Raw genomic sequence first — 24,156 nt, forward strand, 5'->3', positions numbered from 1 at the left:
ACCTTGTCGTCAGACTCGTCACTAGCATCCTCCTCCACCTCCTCTGCTGACCTCATGGACTGGCGGACTGGGGGTTGACAGTAAGTGGGGTCTACAACCTTGTCATCATCTTCCTGTGTGTTCTCACACCTGTCGTCCTCAGAGCCAACCTCTTCCTGCCCCGACCGAAAAGTCAAGTTTTCGTTCCAATCAGGTATCTCAGTCTCATCATCATCTTCCTCATTGTCTCCACCAACAGGAGTTACAGTTTGGGAACGAGGGTCTACATTATGCTCAGAACCTTCTTCATCTGGGCCTGGATCCGACTCACAAAGATTCTGGGCATCAGTGCAGATCATTTCCTCGTCTGGATTCACAGAAGCCCTGGAGCAGACCTCTGATTCCCAGGCTATAGTATGCGTAAACAGCTCTACAGACTCAACCATGTGTGCTACCCCATGCTCAGACGGGCAGCTGGGGACTTGGGAAGCAAGTGCGATTGGGGTGACAACTCTGAGGACTGGTGTAGTTGTGATGTTGAAGTTGACATGGAGGAGAGCCCACTTGAACGAGCACTTGATATCCGTTCAAGCACCTGCTGTTTTTGTGCCTCATCTGGAATTTTTGGCGATGCTTGTAGCGATGGTCATAAGAAAGGGATCATATTAGATTGTCCATGAAAAGAAGTAGACGTCTTACTTTGGCTGGAAGATGGTCTTTCTTCTGCAGATGTTACTGTTGCTTTACCACCTACCCCATGGACACAACCTTTTTTTCCCTTTCCAACATGCCTATTCCCCTTTCCACCAGCAGCAGGCCTTTTGCCACTAATTTTAGTGCTTAATTGGCAACTCTGTATCTGAAGTTGTTGGCACAACAACCGATGGATGAAAACCGAGCAGAACTGAGTGGCCAAACTGTGGTACTAGGCCCAAAACTATCAACTGGATTAGATGCAGTGAAAATAGAGATACACAGGCGGTATAGTTTGTTTCACAAGCGGGCTACTCTGCTGACATGCAGACAATGCTACTAGGCCCAAAACTATCAACTGGAATAGATGCAGTGAAAATAGAGATACACAGGCGGTATAGTTTGTTTCACAGGCAGGCTACTCTGCTGACGTGCAGACAATGCTACTAGGCCCAAAACTATCAACTGGATTAGATGCAGTGAAAATAGAGATACACAGGGGGTATGGTTTGTTTCACAGGCGGGCTACTCTGCTGACGTGCAGACACTGCTACTAAGCCCAAAACCCCAAAACGATTTACTGCGTTAGATGCAGTAAAAATTTAGATACACAGGCGGTGTAGTTAGCTTCACAGGCAGGCTACTCTGCTGACGTGCAGACACTGCTACTAAGCCCAAAACGATTTACTGGGTTAGATGCAGTAAAAATTGAGATACACAGGCGGTGTAGCTAGCTTCACAGGTGGGCTACTCTGCTGACGTACAGACACTGCTACTAAGCCCAAAACCCCAAAATGATTTACTGGGTTAGATGCCGTAAAAATTGAGAAACATAGGTGGTGTAGCTAGCTTCACAGGCGGGCTACTCAGATGACTATCAGACAATGCTACTAGCCCAAAAGGATTGGCTGAGCTAGATTACACCAAATGCTGTGACTAACACTTGCACAGCACTGGCTCAGACCTGCCTGGCAAACAGTGCATTGAACTGCTGTAACCTACCCTGACAAAGGCTGATATTACAACTAGTCCCAACTCCCGACTCCCTAAACCTATCTCTCAGAAAATTTGCTGGCAAAAAAAGACTCTTTGACCATATAGCACCCACAGCATCAGTGGTGCCGTCTAACACTAAGCTGCAGCAGTGAGGAAATGGTGATGACGGGGCAAATGGCTGGTTCTCATTGGGCAAGGAGTGACATGTGACATACACAGCCAATGACACATGCACTTGCTTGTCTGCATCACATGCACATTGCTGTGTGTGTGTGCACTGCTGATAGGCTGAGAGACTGCACCGCCCCTCTGTAAATGCAGGAAAGAAAAAAAAATGGAGATAAGCGTTATTTCAGCACAGATCTATCCCCCACCCCCCCCCCACCCACTATACACTGAAACAGTCCATTAACAATGATAAACAGTTTTAATGTGCAAATCAAGCTACGCTTTTGGTGAATGAACAGTTATTGAACAGAAACTCGAACAGCCGAATTTTAAGCAAATTGTTCGGGTTCGTCGAACGACTCAAACACCACCCAAAACAGCTCAAATTTGAAATTGGCGAACAGTTCGACTTGAGCACCGCTCATCTCTATCGGTCTCCTCGGCAATGGCCTGCTTGACAACTTTACCCCCTGCCGGCGGCAGACAGGCCCTGGGAGATGGTCGGGATGGACTTCGTGGAAGGCTTACCCAAATCTCATAGCTGTACAGTTATCTGGGTAGTGACTGACCATTTTTCTAAGATGGTGCACTTGGTTCCGCTTCCACGGGTGCCCTCTGCACGGGCTTTAGCTGTGCTATTCGTCAAAGATGTTTTCCATCTACATGGCATGCCTGACAAAATTGTCAGTGACTGGGGTCCTCAGTTTGCATCTCGGTTCTGGAGAGAGCTCTGTCGTTTACTCAGCTGTTGTGAATCCGCTTTTTGGGCTCCCCTGGTGGTTGCTGGTGGTACTGGTGACTTGTGTGTGCTTTGCTGTCTCAGTTCACCTGCTCCCATCAGTGTTTGGGAGTTTCCTATTTAGCCTTGCTCTCCAGTCATTTCCTTGCCGGTCATCATTGTAACCAGAGCCTTCGGTTGCATGTTCCTGCTACTAGTCTGCTGATCAGCTAAGTGGACTTTGTCCTTTTGTTTTGTATCTTTTGTCCAGTTTGCAGTTTTTGTTATTCTCTGTAGCTGGAAGCTCTTGCGGGCTGAAATTGCCACTCCTGTGTCATGAGTTGACACAGGAGTCTTAAAGTAATTTCAGGATGGTTTTTTTTTTTAAACGGTTTTCAGTTGACCGTGAAGTCCTCTTTTGTATCCTTCTGCTATCTAGTAAGTGGACCTCTCTTTGCTAAATCTACTTTCATACTGTGTATGTCTTTTCCTCTTAACTCACCGTTATTACATGTGGGGGGCTGCTATCATCTTTTGGGGTATTTCCCTAGAGGTAAGCCAGGTCTGTTCCTTCCTCTACCAGGCGTAGTTAGTCCTCCGGCTGGCGCGTGGCATTTAGGAAGTCGTAGGTATGCTCCCTGGCTACTATTAGTTGTGTGGTAGATTTAGCTCACGGTCAGCTCGAGATTCCATCACCCAGAGCTCGTCCGTTATTTTTGTGTTCTGATGTTTCCCTGCCATTGGGAATCATGACAGTATGACCGGCCAATGTTAAAGTTATTGGCAGAAGAAAGGAGAGAAAAAAGAAGTCTGTAGATTTTTTTTTTCCCCTATGCTTGCTCCATAGTTGGATCAGTTGTATTTCAGCTCTAATTACAGCCTTTGCCTTTCTCTCCTTCTAATCCTTGAATGGCTCTGATCTCACCTGTTTAAAGATGGACCCTCAGAGTTTGGCTGTAGGTTTAAATAATCTTGCTACCAAGGTTCAAAATTTACAAGATTTTGTTATACATACTCCGATGTCTGAACCTAAAATTCCTACACCAGAGGTGTTTTCCGGAGATAGATCTCGGTTCCTAAATTTCAAATATAATTGTAAATTGTTCCTTTCTCTCAGACCTCACTCCTCTGGAGATCCTGTCCAGCAGGTTAAGATTGTAATCTCTTTGCTGCGAGGTGACCCTCAAAATTGGGCATTTTCATTGACACCAGGGGATCCTGCGTTGCTCAATGTGGATGCGTTTTTTCTGGCTTTAGGGTTGCTTTATGAGGAACCTAATTTGGAGATTCAAGCTGAAAAAGCTTTGATAGCCCTATCTCAAGGGCAAGATGAAGCTGAGATATACTGCCAAAAATTTCGTAGATGGTCTGTGCTTACTCAGTGGAATGAGTGCGCCCTGGCGGCAAATTTCAGAGAGGGCCTTTCTGATGCCGTTAAAGATGTTATGGTCGGGTTCCCTGCGCCCACAGGTCTGAATGAGTCCATGACAATGGCTATTCAGATTGATCGGCGTTTGCGGGAGCGCAAACCCGTGCACCATTTGGCGGTATCTTCTGAAGAGACGCCAGAGAAAATGCAATGTGACAGAATTCTGTCCGGAAGCGAGCGGCAGAATTATAGGCGTAAAAATGGGTTATGCTTCTATTGTGGTGATTCTGCTCATGTTATATCAGCATGCTCTAAACGTACAAGGAAGGTTGACAAGTCTATTTCAATTGGCACTTTACAGTCTAAATTTATTCTGTCTGTAACCTTGATTTGTTCATTATCAGTTATTACCGTGGATGCCTATGTGGACTCTGGCGCCGCTCTGAGTCTTATGGATTGGTCCTTTGCCAGGCGCTGTGGGTTTGATTTAGAGCCTCTGGAAGTCCCTATACCTCTGAAGGGTATTGATTCTACGCCTTTGGCTTGTAATAAACCACAATTCTGGACGCAAGTGACTATGCGTATGACTCCAGACCATCAGGAGGTGATTCGCTTCCTTGTGTTGTACAATTTGCATGATGTTTTGGTGCTTGGATTACCATGGTTACAATCTCATAACCCAGTCCTTGACTGGAAAACAATGTCTGTGTTAAGCTGGGGATGTCGGGGGGCTCATGGGGACATACCTTTGGTTTCCATTTCGTCATCTATTCCCTCTGAGATTCCGGCATTTTTGTCTGATTATCGTGATATTTTTGAGGAGCCAAAAATTGGTTCACTCCCTCCCCACAGAGATTGTGATTGCGCCATAGATCTGATTCCTGGCAGTAAATTTCCAAAGGGTCGTTTGTTTAACTTATCTGTACCTGAACATGCTGCTATGCGAGAGTATATTAAGGAGTCCCTGGAAAAGGGACACATTCGTCCTTCTTCATCTCCTTTCGGAGCTGGTTTTTTCTTTGTATCTAAAAAGGATGGCTCTCTGAGGCCTTGTATTGATTATCGACTCCTGAATAAAATTACAGTCAAATATCAGTATCCGTTGCCTTTGCTGACTGATTTGTTTGCTCGCATAAGGGGGGCTAAGTAGTTCTCTAAGATTGATCTTCATGGGGCGTTTAATTTGGTGCGAATTAAGCAGGGGGATGAGTGGAAAACCGCATTTAATATGCCTGAGGGCCATTTTGAGTATTTAGTAATGCCTTTCGGCCTTTCTAATGCACCTTCAGTCTTTCAGTCCTTAATGCATGATATTTTCCGTGAATATTTGGATAAATTTATGATTGTGTATTTGGATGATATTTTGATTTTTTCTGATGACTGGGAGTCTCATGTACAACAGGTCAGGAGGGTTTTTCAGGTTTTGAGGGAGAATTCTTTGTGTGTAAAGGGTTCAAAGTGTGTTTTTGGGGTTCAAAAGATTTCCTTTTTGGGGTACATTTTTTCCCCTTCTTCTATTGAGATGGACCCTGTCAAGGTTCGGGCTATTTGTGACTGGACGCAGCCTACTTCTCTTAAGAGTCTTCAGAAATTCTTGGGCTTTGCTAATTTTTATCGTCGATTTATAACTGGTTTTTCTGGCGTTGCTAAACCTCTGACGGATTTAACCAAAAAGGGTGCTGATGTTGCCAATTGGTCCCCTGCTGCTGTGGAGGCCTTTCGGGAGCTTAAGCGCCGCTTTTTGTCTGCCCCTGTGTTGCGCCAGCCTGATGTTTCTCTTCCCTTTCAGGTTGAGGTCGATGCTTCCGAGATCGGAGCGGGGGCGGTTTTGTCGCAGAAAAGTTCCGACTGCTCAGTGATGAGACCTTGTGCGTTCTTTTCTCGAAAATTTTCGGCCGCCGAGCGAAACTATGATGTTGGTAATCGGGAGCTTTTGGCCATGAAGTGGGCATTTGAGGAGTGGCGTCATTGGCTTGAGGGTGCCAGACATCAGGTGGTAGTTTTGACGGATCACAAGAATCTGATTTATCTAGAGTCTGCCAGGCGCCTGAATCCTAGACAGGCACGATGGTCGTTGTTTTTTTCTCGGTTTAATTTTGTGGTTTCATACTTACCGGGTTCTAAAAATGTTAAGGCAGATGCTCTTTCTAGGAGTTTTGAGCCTGACTCTCCTGGGTATTCTGAACCTGCTGGTGTCCTTAAGGATGGGGTGGTTTTGTCTGCTGTCTCCCCAGATCTGCGACGTGCTTTGCAAGAATTTCAGGCGGATAGACCTGATCGTTGTCCGCCTGGTAGACTGTTTGTTCCTGATGATTGGACCAGTAGAGTCATCTCGGAAGTTCATTCTTCTTCGCTGGCAGGTCATCCTGGAATTTTTGGTACCAGAGATTTGGTGGCTAGATCCTTCTGGTGGCCTTCCCTGTCTCGGGATGTGCCTGTTTTTGTGCAGTCTTGTGATGTGTGTGCTCGGGCCAAGCCTTGTTGTTCTAGGGCTAGTGGGTTATTGTTGCCCTTGCCTGTTCCGAAGAGGCCTTGGACGCACATCTCTATGGACTTTATTTCTGATCTCCCTGTTTCTCAGAAGATGTCTGTCATCTGGGTGGTGTGTGACCGTTTTTCTAAAATGGTTCATTTGGTACCATTGCCTAAGTTGCCTTCCTCATCTGAGATGGTCCCTCTATTTTTTCAAAATGTGGTTTGCTTGCATGGTATTCCGGAAAACATCGTTTCTGACAGGGGAACCCAGTTCGTGTCCAGATTTTGGCGGGCATTCTGTGCCAGGTTGGGCATTGATTTGTCTGTTTCGTCTGCATTCCATCCTCAGACTAATGGCCAGACGGAGCGAACTAATCAAACCTTGGAGACTTATTTGAGGTGTTTTGTGTCTGCTGATCAGGATCACTGGGTTGCCTTTTTGCCGTTGGCAGAATTTGCTCTTAATAATCGGGCTAGTTCTGCCACTTTGGTTTCTCCTTTCTTTTGCAATTCAGGGTTTCATCCTCATTTTTCATCTGGTCAGGTGGAATCTTCGGATTGTCCTGGAGTGGATGCGGTGGTGGATCGGTTGCATCGGATTTGGGGACAAGTGGTGGACAATTTGAAGTTGTCCCAGGAGAGGACTCAGCAGTTTGCTAACCGCCGTCGTCGTGTTGGTCCTCGCCTTCGTGTTGGGGACTTGGTGTGGTTGTCTTCCCGTTTTGTCCCTATGAGGGTTTCTTCTCCTAAGTTTAAGCCTCGGTTCATCGGTCCTTATAGGATTTTGGAGATACTTAACCCTGTGTCCTTTCGTTTGGACCTCCCGGCATCTTTCGCTATCCATAATGTATTCCATCGGTCGTTGTTGCGGAGATATGAGGTGCCGGTGGTTCCTTCTACTGAACCTCCTGCTCCTGTGCTGGTGGAGGGTGAATTGGAGTACGTTGTAGAGAAGATCTTGGATTCCCGTATTTCCAGACGGAGACTTCAATATCTGGTTAAATGGAAGGGCTATGGTCAGGAAGATAATTCTTGGGTAACTGCCTCTGATGTTCATGCCTCGGATTTGGTTCGTGCCTTTCATAGGGCTCATCCAGATCGCCCTGGCGGTTCTCGTGAGGGTTTGGTGCCCCCTCCTTAAGGGGGGGGTACTGTTGTGAATCCACTTTTTGGGCTCCCCTGGTGGTTGCTGGTGGTACTGGTGACTTGTGTGTGCTTTGCTGTCTCAGTTCACCTGCTCCCATCAGTGTTTGGGAGTTTCCTATTTAGCCTTGCTCTCCAGTCATTTCCTTGCCGGTCATCATTGTAACCAGAGCCTTCGGTTGCATGTTCCTGCTACTAGTCTGCTGATCAGCTAAGTGGACTTTGTCCTTTTGTTTTGTATCTTTTGTCCAGTTTGCAGTTTTTGTTATTCTCTGTAGCTGGAAGCTCTTGCGGGCTGAAATTGCCACTCCTGTGTCATGAGTTGACACAGGAGTCTTAAAGTAATTTCAGGATGGGTTTTTTTTAAAGGGTTTTCAGTTGACCGTGAAGTCCTCTTTTGTATCCTTCTGCTATCTAGTAAGTGGACCTCTCTTGGCTAAATCTACTTTCATACTGTGTATGTCTTTTCCTCTTAACTCACCGTTATTACATGTGGGGGGCTGCTATCATCTTTTGGGGTATTTCCCTAGAGGTAAGCCAGGTCTGTTCCTTCCTCTACCAGGCGTAGTTAGTCCTCCGGCTGGCGCGTGGCATTTAGGAAGTCGTAGGTATGCTCCCTGGCTACTATTAGTTGTGTGGTAGATTTAGCTCACGGTCAGCTCGAGATTCCATCACCCAGAGCTCGTCCGTTATTTTTGTGTTCTGATGTTTCCCTGCCATTGGGAATCATGACACTCAGCATTGAGCTGAATCTCTCTTCTGCTTATCATCCAGAGACAAATGGGTTGGTAGAGGGGGCCAACCAGACTCTGGTTACATACTTGCGACATTTTGTCTCCGTCAGGCAGGATGACTGGGCATCTTTGCTACCTTAGGTGGAATTTGCCATGAACAACGCCGTAGCCGACTCTACCGGGCAGACTCCATTTCTCCTTAATTACCGCCAGCATCCGCGTGTCCCTGTGCCCATGCCCGTGTCATCCACCGATTCTAAGGTGGCAGACAGGGTGGTGGAGGCACGTGACATTTGGGATCGCACACAGGACGCTATCCGGGCCTCCAAGGAGAGAATGAGGGTCTCTGCTGATGCACACCAGCGCCCCGCTCCAACCTTTGCTCCTGGCGACTTAGTGTGGCTCTCCACCCGTAACATCAGGCTGTGGGTTGAGTCCACTAAGTTTGCGCCTCGCTACATAGGCCCCCTTTCAAGGTTCTGAAACAGGTCAACCCTGTGATCTACCGTTTGGCTATTCCTCCGTGCCTTGGTATCACCGTCACCTTTCACGTTTCCCTCTAAAAGCATGTCTATTTGTCCCGGTTTTCCAAGTCATCTAATTCCATTCCAACATTATCTGGTGGACTGGAAAGGTCACGGATCAGAGGATAGAACATGGGAGCCTGTGGAGCACATTTGAGCATAGCGAGGCCCAAGGAGGGGGGTAATGTTAGGGGTAGAGTTCCAGCAGCTTCACAGGGGGAATCTCAAGCCATGTCTGCTGCGGTCTCCCATTCTGCATCAGCCGTAGTGGAGCCTGCTCAGCAGAGACATCAGTCCCAGTGTCTCGCTCAGCCTGATACTGTGCAAAGGATTACTGCTACCTTTCCAGGCTCTGCTTTTGTAGCCAGCACTGGTCAGTGGTGAGCAGTCTTTTCTGGGACTACGTCCTGCTTTGCACACTCTGAGCATGCAAAGGGGAGGACCTCTTATTGGAGGTCAGGGGTCAAACACTCAGCTCCCGTAGCAGCTCCAATTGGACCACTAGGAAGGTCCTTGTCTGCTGCAGCTATATAAGGTTTGCATGGCCGCATGGCAATGTACTAGTATCAACCTATGTTATGAGCTTTGCTACTTGGTGGTCATGTCTGCATGTGGTCAGGGTTGGCTGAAATAAGCCCCTAGAATACCGGCACCTCTGTTGAAGAGTTTTGTATGCTTGGATTCAGGGCCTGGCTGAAATAAGCCCCTAGAAAACCGGCACCTCTGGTGAGGAGTTGTTTGTGTGCTATGCTGTCTGCATGACCACTCTTTGCTTTGCTCAGTTAGGTGTTGTGAATTAGACTTTTTTGGCTCCCTCTTGTGGTCACTAGTGGTATGACTCTGAGATTGTCTTTCCCTAGTTTGGCACCCACCTGGGTCGTTAGTCCAGGGGTGTTGCTATATGAACTTCCTGAATTCTTAGTCTGGTGCCTGGCATCGTTGTAATCAGTCCTTTCTGTTTGCTCCTGTCTGCTGGTCCTGGTTCATGCAAAATTAAGCTAAGTCTTGCTTCCTTGTTTTTTGGTTATTTGTATTGCTCTTATTTTTTGTCCAGCTTGTACTAAAGGTGATTCCTGATTTTGCTGGAAGCTCTAGGGGGCTGGTATTCTCCCCCCGGGCTGTTAGACGGTTCGGGGGTTCTTGAATATCCAGCGTGGATATTTTTGATAGGGTTTTTGCTGACCGTATAAGTCATCTTACTATATTCTGCTATTAGTCAGTGGGCCTCTCTTTGCTAAATACCTAGTTCATTCTTACGTTTGTCTTTTCTTCTTACCTCACCGTTATTATTTGTTGGGGGCTTGTATCCAACTTTTGGGGTCTTTTCTCTGGAGGCAAGAAAGGTCTATCTTTTCCCTTCTAGGGTTAGTTAGTTCTCCGGCTGGCGCGAGACGTCTAGAACCAACGTAGGCACGTTCCCCGGCTGCTGCTATTTGTGGTGCTAGGATTAGCTATACGGTCAGCCCAGTTACCACTGCCCTATGAGCTGGTTTTTTGTGTTTGCAGACTTGGTATTTATTGCAGAGACCCTCTGCCATTGGGGTCATAACAGTATGCCAGGCCAAAGTTGAATGTTTAATGCATTGCAGAAGTGGGATAATAAGAAAGGAAATTCTGAGGTTTTTTTTTTCCTCTCTTTCTTCCTCCCCTTTACCTCTGAGTGGCTTAGGCTTGCTGCAGACATGAATGTCCAGACTCTGATTACAAGTGTGGATCAGCTTGCTGCTCGTGTGCAGGGCATACAAGATTTTGTTACCAGTAGTCCTATGTGTGAACCTAAAATACCTATTCCTGAACTGTTCTCTGGAGATCGATTTAAGTTTAGGAATTTCAGGAATAATTGTAAATTGTTTCTTTCTCTGAGACCCCATTCATCTGGAGACTCAGCTCAGCAAGTTAAAATTGTTATCTCTTTCTTGTGGGGCGACCCTCAGGATTGGGCTTTTTCGCTAGCGCCAGGAGATCCGGCATTGGCAAATATTGATGCGTTTTTTCTGGCGCTCGGATTGCTTTACGAGGAACCCAATCTTGAAATTCAGGCAGAAAAAGCCTTGCTGGCTATTTCTCAGGGCCAGGATGAAGCTGAAGTGTATTGCCAAAAATTTCGAAAATGGTCCGTGCTTACTCAGTGGAATGAGTGTGCTCTGGCCGCAAATTTCAGAAATGGCCTTTCTGAAGCCATTAAGAATGTGATGGTGGGTTTCTCCATTCCTACAAGTCTGAATGATTCCATGGCGCTGGCTATTCAAATTGACTGGCGTTTGCGGGAGCGCAAAACTGCTAATCCCCTGGTGGTGTTGTCTGAACAAACACCTGATTTAATGCAATGTGATAGAATTCAGACTAGAAATGAACGGAAAAATCATAGACGGCAGAATGGGTTGTGTTTTTACTGTGGTGATTCTACACATGTTATATCAGCATGCTCTTAACGCCTTACAAGGGTTGTTAGCCCTGTCGCCATTGGTAATTTGCAACCTAAATTTATTTTGTCTGTGACTTTAATTTGCTCATTGTCTTCCTACCCTGTTATGGTGTTTGTGGATTCAGGTGCTGCCCTGAGTCTTATGGATCTGTCGTTTGCCAAGCGCTGTGGTTTTGTTCTTGAGCCATTGGTAAATCCTATTCCTCTTAGAGGTATTGATGCTACGCCATTGGCGGAAAATAAACCGCAGTTTTGGACACAGGTAACCATGTGCATGACTCCTGAACATCGGGAGGTGATTCGTTTTCTTGTTCTGCATAAAATGCATGATTTGGTCGTTTTGGGTCTGCCATGGTTACAGACCCATAATCCAGTCTTGGATTGGAAGGCAATGTCTGTGTCAAGTTGGGGCTGTCAGGGAATTCATGGTGATTCCCCACCGGTGTCTATTGCTTCCTCTACTCCTTCGGAAGTTCCTGAGTATTTGTCTGATTATCAGGATGTATTCAGCGAGTCCAGGTCCAGTGCTCTTCCTCCTCATAGGGACTGTGACTGCGCTATAGATTTGATTCCGGGTAGTAAATTTCCTAAGGGAAGATTATTTAATCTGTCTGTAACTGAGCATACCAAAATGCGTTCGTATATCAAGGAATCTCTGGAGAAGGGGCATATCCGTCCTTCCTCTTCCCCTCTTGGTGCGGGATTCTTTTTTGTGGCCAAGAAGGACGGATCTTTGAGACCTTGTATTGACTATCGGCTTCTGAATAAAATCACTGTTAAATTTCAGTATCCTTTGCCTCTGTTGTCGGACTTGTTTGCCCGGATTAAAGGTGCCAAGTGGTTCACCAAGATAGATCTTCGTGGTGCGTACAACCTTGTGCGCATTAAGCAAGGAGATGAATGGAAAACTGCATTTAATACGCCCGAAGGTCATTTTGAGTACTTGGTGATGCCTTTTGGGCTCTCTAATGCTCCTTCAGTGTTTCAGTCCTTTATGCATGATATTTTCCGGAAGTATCTGGATAAGTTTATGATTGTTTATCTGGATGATATTCTGGTTTTTCTGATGATTGGGACTCGCATGTAGAGCAGGTCAGGATGGTGTTTCAGGTTTTGCGTGAGAATCCTTTGTTTGTTAAGGGCTCAAAGTGTCTCTTTGGAGTACAGAAGGTTCCCTTTTTGGGTTTTATTTTCTCCCCTTCTGCGGTGGAGATGGACCCAGCCAAGGTCCGAGCTATTCATGATTGGACTCAACCCACATCCGTTAAGAGTCTTCAGAAGTTCTTGGGCTTTGCTAACTTCTACCGTCGTTTTATCGCTAATTTTTCTAGCGTTGTTAAACCTTTGACGGATATGACCAAGAAAGGTTCTGATGTTGCTAACTGGGCTCCTGCAGCCGTGGAGGCTTTCCAGGAGTTGAAGCGCCGGTTTACTTCAGCGCCTGTTTTGTGCCAGCCTGATGTCTCACTTCCCTTTCAGGTTGTAGTGGATGCTTCTGAGATTGGGGCAGGCGCCGTTTTGTCGCAGAGAGGCCCTGGTTGCTCTGTAATGAGACCATGTGCTTTTTTCTCTAGGAAGTTTTCGCCTGCTGAGCGGAATTATGATGTTGGCAATCGGGAGTTGCTGGCCATGAAGTGGGCATTTGAGGAGTGGCGTCATTGGCTCGAGGGTGCTAAGCATCGTGTGGTGGTCTTGACTGATCACAAAAATCTGATGTATCTCGAGTCTGCTAAACGCCTGAATCCTAGACAGGCCCGTTGGTCATTGTTTTTCTCCCGTTTTGACTTTGTGGTCTCGTATTTAACAGGTTCAAAGAATGTGAAGGCTGATGCTCTTTCAAGGAGCTTTGTGCCTGACTCTCCTGGAGTCGCAGAACCAGTTGGTATTCTTAAAGAGGGAGTAATCTTGTCAGCCATTTCTCCGGATTTGCGACGTGTGTTGCAGAGATTTCAGGCTGGTAGACCTGACTCTTGTCCACCTGACAGACTGTTTGTTCCTGTTAAATGGACCAGCAGAGTCATTTCCGAGGTTCATTCCTCGGTGTTGGCAGGGCATCCGGGAATTTTTGGCACCAGAGATTTGGTGGCTAGGTCCTTTTGGTGGCCTTCCTTGTCACGGGATGTGCGGTCATTTGTGCAGTCCTGTGGGACTTGTGCTCGAGCTAAGCCTTGCTGTTCTCGTGCCAGCGGGTTGCTCTTGCCCTTGCCTGTCCCGAAGAGGCCTTGGACACACATTTCCATGGATTTCATTTCAGATCTTCCGGTGTCTCAGGGCATGTCTGTCATCTGGGTGGTATGTGATCGCTTTTCCAAGATGGTCCATTTGGTATCTTTGCCTAAGCTGCCTTCCTCTTCCGATCTGGTTCCTTTGTTCTTTCAGAATGTGGTTCGTTTACACGGCATTCCTGAGAATATCGTGTCTGACAGAGGATCCCAGTTTGTTTCCAGGTTCTGGCGATCCTTTTGTGCTAAGATGGGCATTGATTTGTCGTTTTCGTCTGCCTTTCATCCTCAGACTAATGGACAAACGGAGCGAACTAATCAAACTTTGGAGGCTTATTTGAGGTGTTTTGTTTCTGCGGATCAGGATGATTGGGTGACCTTCTTGCCGTTGGCTGAGTTTGCCCTTAATAATCGGGCTAGTTCCGCTACTTTGGTCTCGCCATTTTTCTGCAACTCTGGTTTCCATCCTCGTTTTTCCTCGGGACATGTGGAGCCTTCTGACTGTCCTGGGGTAGATTCTGTGGTGGATAGGTTGCAGCAGATTTGGAATCATGTGGTGGACAACTTGAAGTTGTCACAGGAGAAGGCTCAGCGTTTTGCCAACCGCCGCCGCGGTGTGGGTCCCCGACTTCGTGTTGGGGATTTGGTATGGCTGTCTTCTCGATTTGTTCATATGAAGGTCTCCTCTCCTAAATTCAAGCCTTGCTTCATCGGTCCTTACAAGATATTGGAAATCCTTAATCCTGTGTCCTTTCGCTTGGATCTTCCGGTGTCGTTTGCCATTCACAACGTGTTCCATAGGTCTTTGTTGCGGCGGTACGTTGTACCTGTGGTTCCTTCTGTGGAGCCTCCTGCTCCGGTGTTGGTTGAGGGCGAGTTGGAGTACGTGGTGGAGAAAATCTTGGATTCTCGTCTCTCCAGACGGAGGCTTCAGTGTCTGGTCAAGTGGAAGGGCTATGGTCAGGAGGATAATTCCTGGGTGGTTGCCTCTGATGTGCATGTGGCCGATTTAGTTTGTGCCTTTCACGCTGCTCATCCTGATCGCCCTGGTGGTCTTGGTGAGGGTTCGGTGACCCCTCCTTAAAGGGGGGGTACTGTTGTGAATTAGACTTTTTTGGCTCCCTCTTGTGGTCACTAGTGGTATGACTCTGAGATTGTCTTTCCCTAGTTTGGCACCCACCTGGGTCGTTAGTCCAGGGGTGTTGCTATATGAACTTCCTGAATTCTTAGTCTGGTGCCTGGCATCGTTGTAATCAGTCCTTTCTGTTTGCTCCTGTCTGCTGGTCCTGGTTCATGCAAAATTAAGCTAAGTCTTGCTTCCTTGTTTTTTGGTTATTTGTATTGCTCTTATTTTTTGTCCAGCTTGTACTAAAGGTGATTCCTGATTTTGCTGGAAGCTCTAGGGGGCTGGTATTCTCCCCCCGGGCCGTTAGACGGTTCGGGGGTTCTTGAATATCCAGCGTGGATATTTTTGATAGGGTTTTTGCTGACCGTATAAGTCATCTTACTATATTCTGCTATTAGTCAGTGGGCCTCTCTTTGCTAAATACCTAGTTCATTCTTACGTTTGTCTTTTCTTCTTACCTCACCGTTATTATTTGTTGGGGGCTTGTATCCAACTTTTGGGGTCTTTTCTCTGGAGGCAAGAAAGGTCTATCTTTTCCCTTCTAGGGTTAGTTAGTTCTCCGGCTGGCGCGAGACGTCTAGAACCAACGTAGGCACGTTCCCCGGCTGCTGCTATTTGTGGTGCTAGGATTAGCTATACGGTCAGCCCAGTTACCACTGCCCTATGAGCTGTTTTTTTGTGTTTGCAGACTTGGTATTTATTGCAGAGACCCTCTGCCATTGGGGTCATAACAGTTAGGTAGCTGTGATCCTCTGTGAGGTTAACAGGGCACAGCGATTCTGTGAAGTTAACAGAGTTCGCTTTTACATCCATAGAGTGTCATTAATTACTTTGTAGCAGATATCTCTGCATGGTGGACCGCGGGCTGCGAACACACCTTGTTGTTTCCTTCCTATACTCGGTGCATTCCGCTAGCCGTAACAGTAGGTTTCAAGGTTGATTTTGAGCCTTCATTCAATCCAGTAAAGTCCATCTAGCTCATCTTTAACAATACCAGCCCAATCCACCACCCCATCTGCACCTTGCTGGTGTTTGAGTTGAAATGAAAGTCTGTGTCTGTTACTGATCCTGCCACAGCCCACCCATCTGCTATGTAAGAAGTCAGTCTCATCTGATCAGTCCACTTATCCTTTTAAAAGCCTTTCTTCTGATATTTATTTGCTCAGTCCTGATGTTTCCACTTGTGTCCTGTTCAATGGTGGTTGGGTCTCATTCTCTATACCTCGATCATGAGAAATGAACACCTTGTACTTCTGTCTCTTGCTCAGTGGTGGTCGAGTGTCAGCCTCCTCACCTTGGCCGTGTCTTTGAGCATTGAACACCTTGTACTACTGTGTCTTGTTCAGTGTTGATCAGGTGTCAGCCGTTCTTACCTTTGCCATGTCTATGAGCACTGAACACCTTGTACTTCTTGTCTCCAAAGAGGTTGTAGTTCAGGAATATGACAAAACTGGAGGAAAATGGCTTCCTGGTCATTTCACGTTTGATTATTTTCAGCTTTTTGGCAGTCAGTGTGCATTTTTTTCTCAAAACAGTTTTTGTGACCCTGTTAACTATTTGCAGCAAAACTTTTGAAGTTTCTGTGATTGCCCCAATATCCTACCCATTTCTGGAGTACTTGATCCCTCTGTAATACTTATGTATCAGTTAAATCTCTTTTTTGGCCCATTTTGCCTGAGTAAAACAAGCTCCTTAATTATTCTGCTCACCTTGATAAAGGTTGTTGATACCCTGAGTCTGCACCTCCTCGTTACACAAATACACATCACCTGATCTGATTCAAACCAATAAGCATTTAAGTTTATTCAAGATGGAGATGAAAAATCTACAGGAAAATGATAATATCATCAAAATACTCACTTTTTTATGAATTGTGCACACAGTATTTGCATATATACAAATACTTTCCATATGCCAAAAACAAGCTGTGATATGGACCAAACCATTGGCTAATTTATGTTTCTGGAGCCACACATGCTGATGACTTAATAAAGTTACACAATTTTGGAGTGCCTTGCTTTCTCCTCTTTAATCTCTTCCCTAAAATAGAGCATCCAACCTAGAAATGTTCGCTAATCTCAAATTCACCACGAACATAGCACATTCAGATTCGTGTTCTGTTTCCTGAGAATTTTTCATTAGTTGGCAAAATTCAGTCACAGTTCGGTAAATCATTGCTCTTCCACTAATGCTATTGTTATGAATTTGTCTAGGATAGTGGTGCTGTATCCTCTTAATGACCGCCAATATGTCTTTTTACTGACCAGGGATATAAGAGAACAGCATCCCCATATAGTTGACAATCCGGCAGCTGTCGGCTGTACACTATAGCTAACAACTTGCTGCATTAGCCATGATCAGCGTTGGCACGGTCCATGTCTGTTTAACCTCTTAGATGCTGCTGTTAATAGTGACTACATCATATAAATGGTTAAGTGTGAGGGGTTCCTATTTATCCCCATTGGCACCCTGAGATCATATTTGTGTGGTCCTGATGTTTGTCATGGCAATTCACGGCCAAATAGCGACCTTAGAGTCTGCCGGCTACAGTGGCCTGTTCAGAAGTGAGCGAAATTTAGGTGGTAAAAATAAAATTGTTCATTTCTGTCATGCCACTTTACATTGATTCCTAAATCACCTGAAGGGTTAATAAAGTACCTGACAGCAGTTTTCAATATGTTGAGGGGTGCTGTTTTTAAAATGGTATGAGGGAAATGTTATTTATTAATGTTTTTCTGCGGTATAACTAGCTGGATTAAAGGGATAATCATTCTGTTAGGGTTGGCAGAACGCACCGAGAATATATACAGTGGGGCAAAAAAGTATTTAGTCAGTCAGCAATAGTGCAAGTTCCACCACTTAAAAAGATGAGAGGGGTCTGTAATTTACATCATAGGTAGACCTCAACTATGGGAGACAAACTGAGAAAAAAAAATCCAGAAAATCACATTGTCTGTTTTTTTTATCATTTTATTTGCATATTATGGTGGAAAATAAGTATTTGGTCAGAAACAAAATTTCATCTCAATACTTTGTAATCTATCCTTTGTTGGCAATGACAGAGGTCAAACGTTTTCTGTAAGTCTTCACAAGGTTGCCACACACTGTTGTTGGCATGTTGGCCCATTCCTCCATGCAGATCTCCTCTAGAGCAGTGATGTTTTTGGCTTTTCGCTTGGCAACACGGACTTTCAACTCCCTCCAAAGGTTTTCTATAGGGTTGAGATCTGGAGACTGGCTAGGCCACTCCAGGACCTTGAAATGCTTCTTACGAAGCCACTCCTTTGTTGCCCTGGCAGTGTGCTTTGGATCATTGTCATGTTGAAAGACCCAGCCACGTTTCATCTTCAATGCCCTTGCTGATGGAAGGAGGTTTGCGCTCAAAATCTCACGATACATGGCCCCATTCATTCTTTCATGTACCCGGATCAGTCGTCCTGGCCCCTTTGCAGAGAAACAGCCCCAAAGCATGATGTTTCCACCACCATGCTTTACAGTAGGTATGGTGTTTGATGGATGCAACTCAGTATTCTTTTTCCTTCAAACACGACAAGTTGTGTTTCTACCAAACAGTTCCAGTTTGGTTTCATCAGACCATAGGACATTCTCCCAAAACTCCTCTGGATCATCCAAATGCTCTCTAGCAAACTTCAGACGGGCCCGGACATGTACTGGCTTAAGCAGTGGGACACGTCTGGCACTGCAGGATCTGAGTCCATGGTGGCGTAGTGTGTTACTTATGGTAGGCCTTGTTACATTGGTCCCAGCTCTCTGCAGTTCATTCACTAGGTCCCCCCGCGTGGTTCTGGGATTTTTGCTCACCGTTCTTGTGATCATTCTGACCCCACGGGGTGGGATTTTGCGTGGAGCCCCAGATCGAGGGAGATTATCAGTGGTCTTGAATGTCTTCCATTTTCTAATTATTGCTCCCACTGTTGATTTCTTCACTCCAAGCTGGTTGGCTATTGCAGATTCAGTCTTCCCAGCCTGGTGCAGGGCTACAATTTTGTTTCTGGTGTCCTTTGACAGCTCTTTGGTCTTCACCATAGTGGAGTTTGGAGTCAGACTGTTTGAGGGTGTGCAAAGGTGTCTTTTTATACTGATAACAAGTTTAAACAGGTGCCATTACTACAGGTAATGAGTGGAGGAAAGAGGAGACTCTTAAAGAAGAAGTTAAAGGTCTGTGAGAGCCAGAAATCTTGATTGTTTGTTTCTGACCAAATACTTATTTTCCACCATAATATGCAAATAAAATGATAAAAAAACAGACCATGTGATTTTCTGGATTTTTTTTCTCAGTTTGTCTCCCATAGTTGAGGTCTACCTATGATGTAAATTACAGACGCCTCTCATCTTTTTAAGTGGTGGAACTTGCACTATTGCTGACTGACTAAATACTTTTTTGCCCCATGGTATATATGAATTATTAGGTGCGTTCGCAACCCGGGGTCCACTGTGCAGGAGAGGAACCTGCTGCTGGCAAATGGTGGCACTATATGGCGGTATAAGCGAACTCTGTTAACTCCACAGAGTCGCTAGGAACAAGATGCTGTGCCCTGTTAACCTCACAGAGGTACACAGCTACCAACCAGAGCAAACTGTGGTCATGCAGTCAGAGAAAACAGACAAACAACTCCTCACCGGAGGTGCCGGTATTCTAGCGGCTTATTTCAGCCAAGGCCCTGAATACACTCATACAAACTCCTCACTGGAGGTGCCGGTATTCTCGGTCCTTATTGCAGCCAAACCCTAACCACATCCAGACATGACCACACTGGCGCTGAGCTCATAGACATTGGTTTCATACTAGCGCATGGCCGTGCAGCCATGCAAACCTTTTATAGCTGCAGCAACTTCAGGACCTTCCTAGAGGACCAAAGGGAGCTGCTGCAGTATCTGAGCATGTGACCCCCGACCTCCAATGAGAGGTCTTACCCTGGGCATGCTCAGAAGGGGAAAAGCAGGACTTAGTCCCAGAGACATCTGCTCACCGCTGACCAGTACTGGCTACAAAGGCAGAGCCTGGAAGAACAGTAGTAACCAGTTGCCCAGTATCAGCCTGAGCCAGACGCTGGGATCGACATCTCCGCTGAGCAGGCTCCACTGTTGCTGAAGAAGAATGGGAGACCGCAGCGGAGGTGGTTCGAGAGTTGACCTGTGCAGAGGTGGGAACTCGACACCTAAAACATTCAAATTTTTAAAATTGCAATTACATTTTTGTCAATTTTTTTTATCATTTTATAAATAAACACAAAATATATTGACCAGAATTTACCATTATCATAAATTATAATGTGCCACAAATAAATATTCTCAAAATCACTGGGATTTGTTGAAGAATTCCAGACGTAATTACCACATAAAGTGACACTGGTCAGATTTTTTTAAAATTGGCTGTCACAAGGGTGTATGATTAGTGGAGGGAGGTGTATTTAGGTGAGAGGAACTGTGCAGTGTAATTGTTTTTTCACTTTTTTTCTATAATAAAATAATATATGTACATTCCTACAGCCAGTAAGGGCACAAAAAGCATTCACAACATCACGACACAAGGTCTTCTGTGATAAGCTGCCAAAGTCACGTGTCCCTGTCCATATAAAAAGTGGACATCTTGTTTTGCTAGCCCCATTTTCTCAGTGTCATAGTGCAGAAAAGCCACTCCTGCTAGTGCTGCTGCTGAAAGAGAACTTATTAGTTAGCTAGATAGAATCCTGTCCTGTGTGAAATCGATATTCCAACATCTAACTAGTGCAAAAATTGTGTTGCAGTATCAGGATTCCTCATTTGCTAATTGAAATCGATAGTGATAAAAATGTGTTTCAGTGAGAAATCAGAAGGCCACATTTCCTCCTAAAAATTGTTAGGTATAACAGTATTGGTCAGGCACACTATCTAAAAAAATAATTAGTGAATGTTTATTTAGTGACAGGTGATTCATAGGTGTGGGCCTAAGGTTATGAAGCAGCAAGTTACAAGTAGGAAATGGTACATCCAACATGAGTGGGAAAAAGCGAGGTCATGGTGGAAGTGGGAATAGGTTTGGTGTAAAGGTACCTTCACACTGAGGAACTTTCCAACGAGAACGACGACGATCCGTGACGTTGCAGCGTCCTGGATGGCGGTCTCATTGTGTTTGACATGCAGCAGCGATCTGGATCCCACTGTAAATATCGCTGGTCGGAGCTAGAAGTCCAGAACTGGATTTCGTCGCTGATCACCCGCTGTCATCGCTGGATCGGCATGTGTGACGCCGATCCAGAGATGTGTTCACTTGTAACCAGGGTAAACATCGAGTTACTAAGTGCAGGGCCGCGCTTAGTAACCCTGGTTACCATTGTAAAAGTAAAAAAAAAAACACTACATACTCACATTCTGATGTCTGTCACGTCCCCCGGCATCCACAGGGTTAAAATTGTTTTCAGCAGGAGCGCTTGCTAATGCTGCGCTGCTGCCGAGAGCTTCCTGCACTGACTGTGTCAGCGCCGGCCGTAAAGCAGAGCACAGCGGTGATGTCACCGCTGTTATTGCCGGCACTGACACATTCAGTGCAGGAAGCTCTCGGCAGCAGCGCAGCATTAGCAAGCGCTCCTGTCGAAAGCAGTTTTAACCCTGTGGACGCCGGCGGGGGACGTGACAGACATCAGAATGTGAGTATGTAGTGTTTATCTTTTTTTTACTTTTACAATGGTAACCAGGGTAAATATCGGGTTACTAAGCGCGGCCCTGCACTTAGTAACCCGATTTTTACCCTGGTTACCCGGGTGCTGCAGGGGGACTTCGGCATCGTTGAAGACAGTTTCAACGATGCCGAAGTCGTTCCCCTGATCATTGGTTGTTGGAGAAAGCTGTCGGTGTGACAGCTCCCCAGCGACCACACAACGACTTACCAACGATCACGGCCAGGTCGTATCGCTGGTCGTGATCGTTGGTAAGTCGTTTAGTGTAACGGTACCTTTAGACATGTATGTGGGTTAGTTGTTAATGTTAATGAATAGTGTTGAGCGATACCGTCCGATACTTGAAAGTATCGGTATCGGAAAGTATCGGCCGATACTGGCAAAGTATCGGATCCAATCCGATACCGATACCCGATACCAATACAAGTCAATGGGACTCAAGTATCGGACGGTATTCCTGATGGTTCCCAGGGTCTGAAGGAGAGGAAACTCTCCTTCAGGCCCTGGGAACCATATTAATGTGTAAAATAAAGAATTAAAATAAAAAATATCGCTATACTCACCTGTCCGACGCAGCCGGGACCTCAGCGAGGGAACCGGCAGCGTTGTTTGTTTAAAATTTGCGCTTTTACTTGGTTACGTGAAGTCCCGGCTTGTGATTGGTCAGGGCGGCCATGTTGCCGGGACGCGGACCAATCACAGCAAGCCGTGACGAAATTACGTCACGGCTTGCTGTGATTGGTCCGCGTCCCGGCAACATGGCCGCCATTAACCAATCACAAGCCGTGACGTCACGGGAGGCTGGACATGCGCGTATTTTGAAAAGCGCGCGTGTCCAGCCTCCAGTGACGTCCCGGCTTGTGATTGGTTAATGGCGGCCATGTTGCCGGGACGTCACTGGAGGCTGGACACGCGCGCTTTTCAAAATACGCGCATGTCCAGCCTCCCGTGACGTCCCGGCTTGTGATTGGTTAATGGCGGCCATGTTGCCGGGACGTCACTGGAGGCTGGACACGCGCGCTTTTCAAAATACGCGCATGTCCAGCCTCCCGTGACGTCCCGGCTTGTGATTGGTTAATGGCGGCCATGTTGCCGGGACGTCACTGGAGGCTGGACACGCGCGCTTTTCAAAATACGCGCATGTCCAGCCTCCCGTGACGTCCCGGCTTGTGATTGGTTAATGGCGGCCATGTTGCCGGGACGTCACTGGAGGCTGGACACGCGCGCTTTTCAAAATACGCGCATGTCCAGCCTCCCGTGACGTCCCGGCTTGTGATTGGTTAATGGCGGCCATGTTGCCGGGACGTCACTGGAGGCTGGACACGCGCGCTTTTCAAAATACGCGCATGTCCAGCCTCCCGTGACGTCCCGGCTTGTGATTGGTTAATGGCGGCCATGTTGCCGGGACGCGGACCAATCACAGCAAGCCGTGACGTAAGTTACCTTGCCACTTAACGCACAGCACACAGACACTAAGTAATTCAAAAATGACAAGCACTGCATCCTCAGCCATATATCTGGTTGTAGTAAATATAGGAAACTGAAATAAATAAATAATGAAGTAAATATCTGAACTGGTGCATAACCAAAAAAAAGACATATAGTAAATAGATCAATGGCTGCACTAAATTTTACTGTACTAAAGCAAGGAAATGTGCGATACATGAAATGTGAATAGCATAATGGCTTGTGAAATCTATGCACCAGTTCAGACTAGATTGCTGTTCAGTCAGTTTTCCTATATTTACTATGTACTATTTTTTCTGACTTGAACGCCCCGCCCTTCACCATGCTGTGATTTTAATTACATCCAAACACAGTTGGTTCCGACCTTCCTATAAATGCAGGCTTTACCATGTTATTAGCCATAGGTAAGTGTTCACACTAGGCAGAGAGGTCAGGTACCCATCCGTTTTGAGATTACCTTGACGTTTGGTGGATGGGCTCACAATTTTTGGCCAAATCTTGTGCTAAGCATCTCATGTGTTTTTTCATAGATTTCACAAGCCATTATGCTATTCACATTTCATGTATCGCACATTTCCTTGCTTTAGTACAGTAAAATTGAGTGCAGCCATTGATCTATTTACTATATGTCTTTTTTTGGTTATGCACCAGTTCAGACTAGATTGCTGTTCAGTCAGTTTTCCTATATTTACTATGTACTATTTTTTCTGACTTGAACGCCCCGCCCCTCACCATGCTGTGATTTTAATTACATCCAAACACAGTTGGTTCCGACCTTCCTATAAATGCAGGCTTTACCATGTTATTAGCCATAGGTAAGTGTTCACACTAGGCAGAGAGGTCAGGTACCCATCCGTTTTGAGATTACCTTGACGTTTGGTGGATGGGCTCACAATTTTTGGCCAAATCTTGTGCTAAGCATCTCATGTGTTTTTTCATAGATTTCACAAGCCATTATGCTATTCACATTGCATGTATCGCACATTTCCTTGCTTTAGTACAGTAAAATTGAGTGCAGCCATTGATCTATATATCTGGTTGTGGCCAGCACCGGTCATGAGCGTGCATTTTGAAGGGTGGTAAAGGTTGCCTAGTCTGGGCCTTTTTTGACACCACAAAGGATGACCCAACACACATTATCTGTAAAATTTTGCAAAAAAACCTCCGTAGAGTCAAAAATTGCAATAATTTTACAACTGCATGCATGAATAGGCACACAAGCGATTAAAGTACTTTAGTTTAGAAATCTCACTGCACAAAAATGCCGACTAGTGGGCCTCTCCAACCACCAGCCATCCCATCAACCACATCTGCTGCTTCTTCTGTCTTCCTCACAATGCCAAGTTTTCGCACACAGGTGGGCGAATGCAGAAAATCCACTTGTTTACCTGCTACAGTCAGGGTGAGTGAGATCCCAACAGCTGTTATGGAAGTGGACAT

The 24,156-nt window shown here is 46.0% G+C and overlaps 1 protein-coding gene across 1 annotated transcript in view; it reads right to left on the reverse strand.

Moving 5' to 3' along the window:
• Positions 1–16,048, reverse strand: part of LOC143800583 (vomeronasal type-2 receptor 26-like) — a 140,540-nt gene extending 124,492 nt beyond the window's left edge. Inside the window, exon 1 of the mRNA XM_077281197.1 lies at positions 15,946–16,048. Within this exon, the coding sequence (XP_077137312.1) occupies positions 15,946–16,048 (103 nt within the window). The remainder of the gene's footprint in view (positions 1–15,945) is intronic.
• Between the last annotated feature and the right edge of the window lie 8,108 nt (positions 16,049–24,156).

Source organism: Ranitomeya variabilis, chromosome 1, assembly GCF_051348905.1.
Source record: "Ranitomeya variabilis isolate aRanVar5 chromosome 1, aRanVar5.hap1, whole genome shotgun sequence".
Taxonomy (NCBI): Eukaryota; Metazoa; Chordata; class Amphibia; order Anura; family Dendrobatidae; genus Ranitomeya; species Ranitomeya variabilis.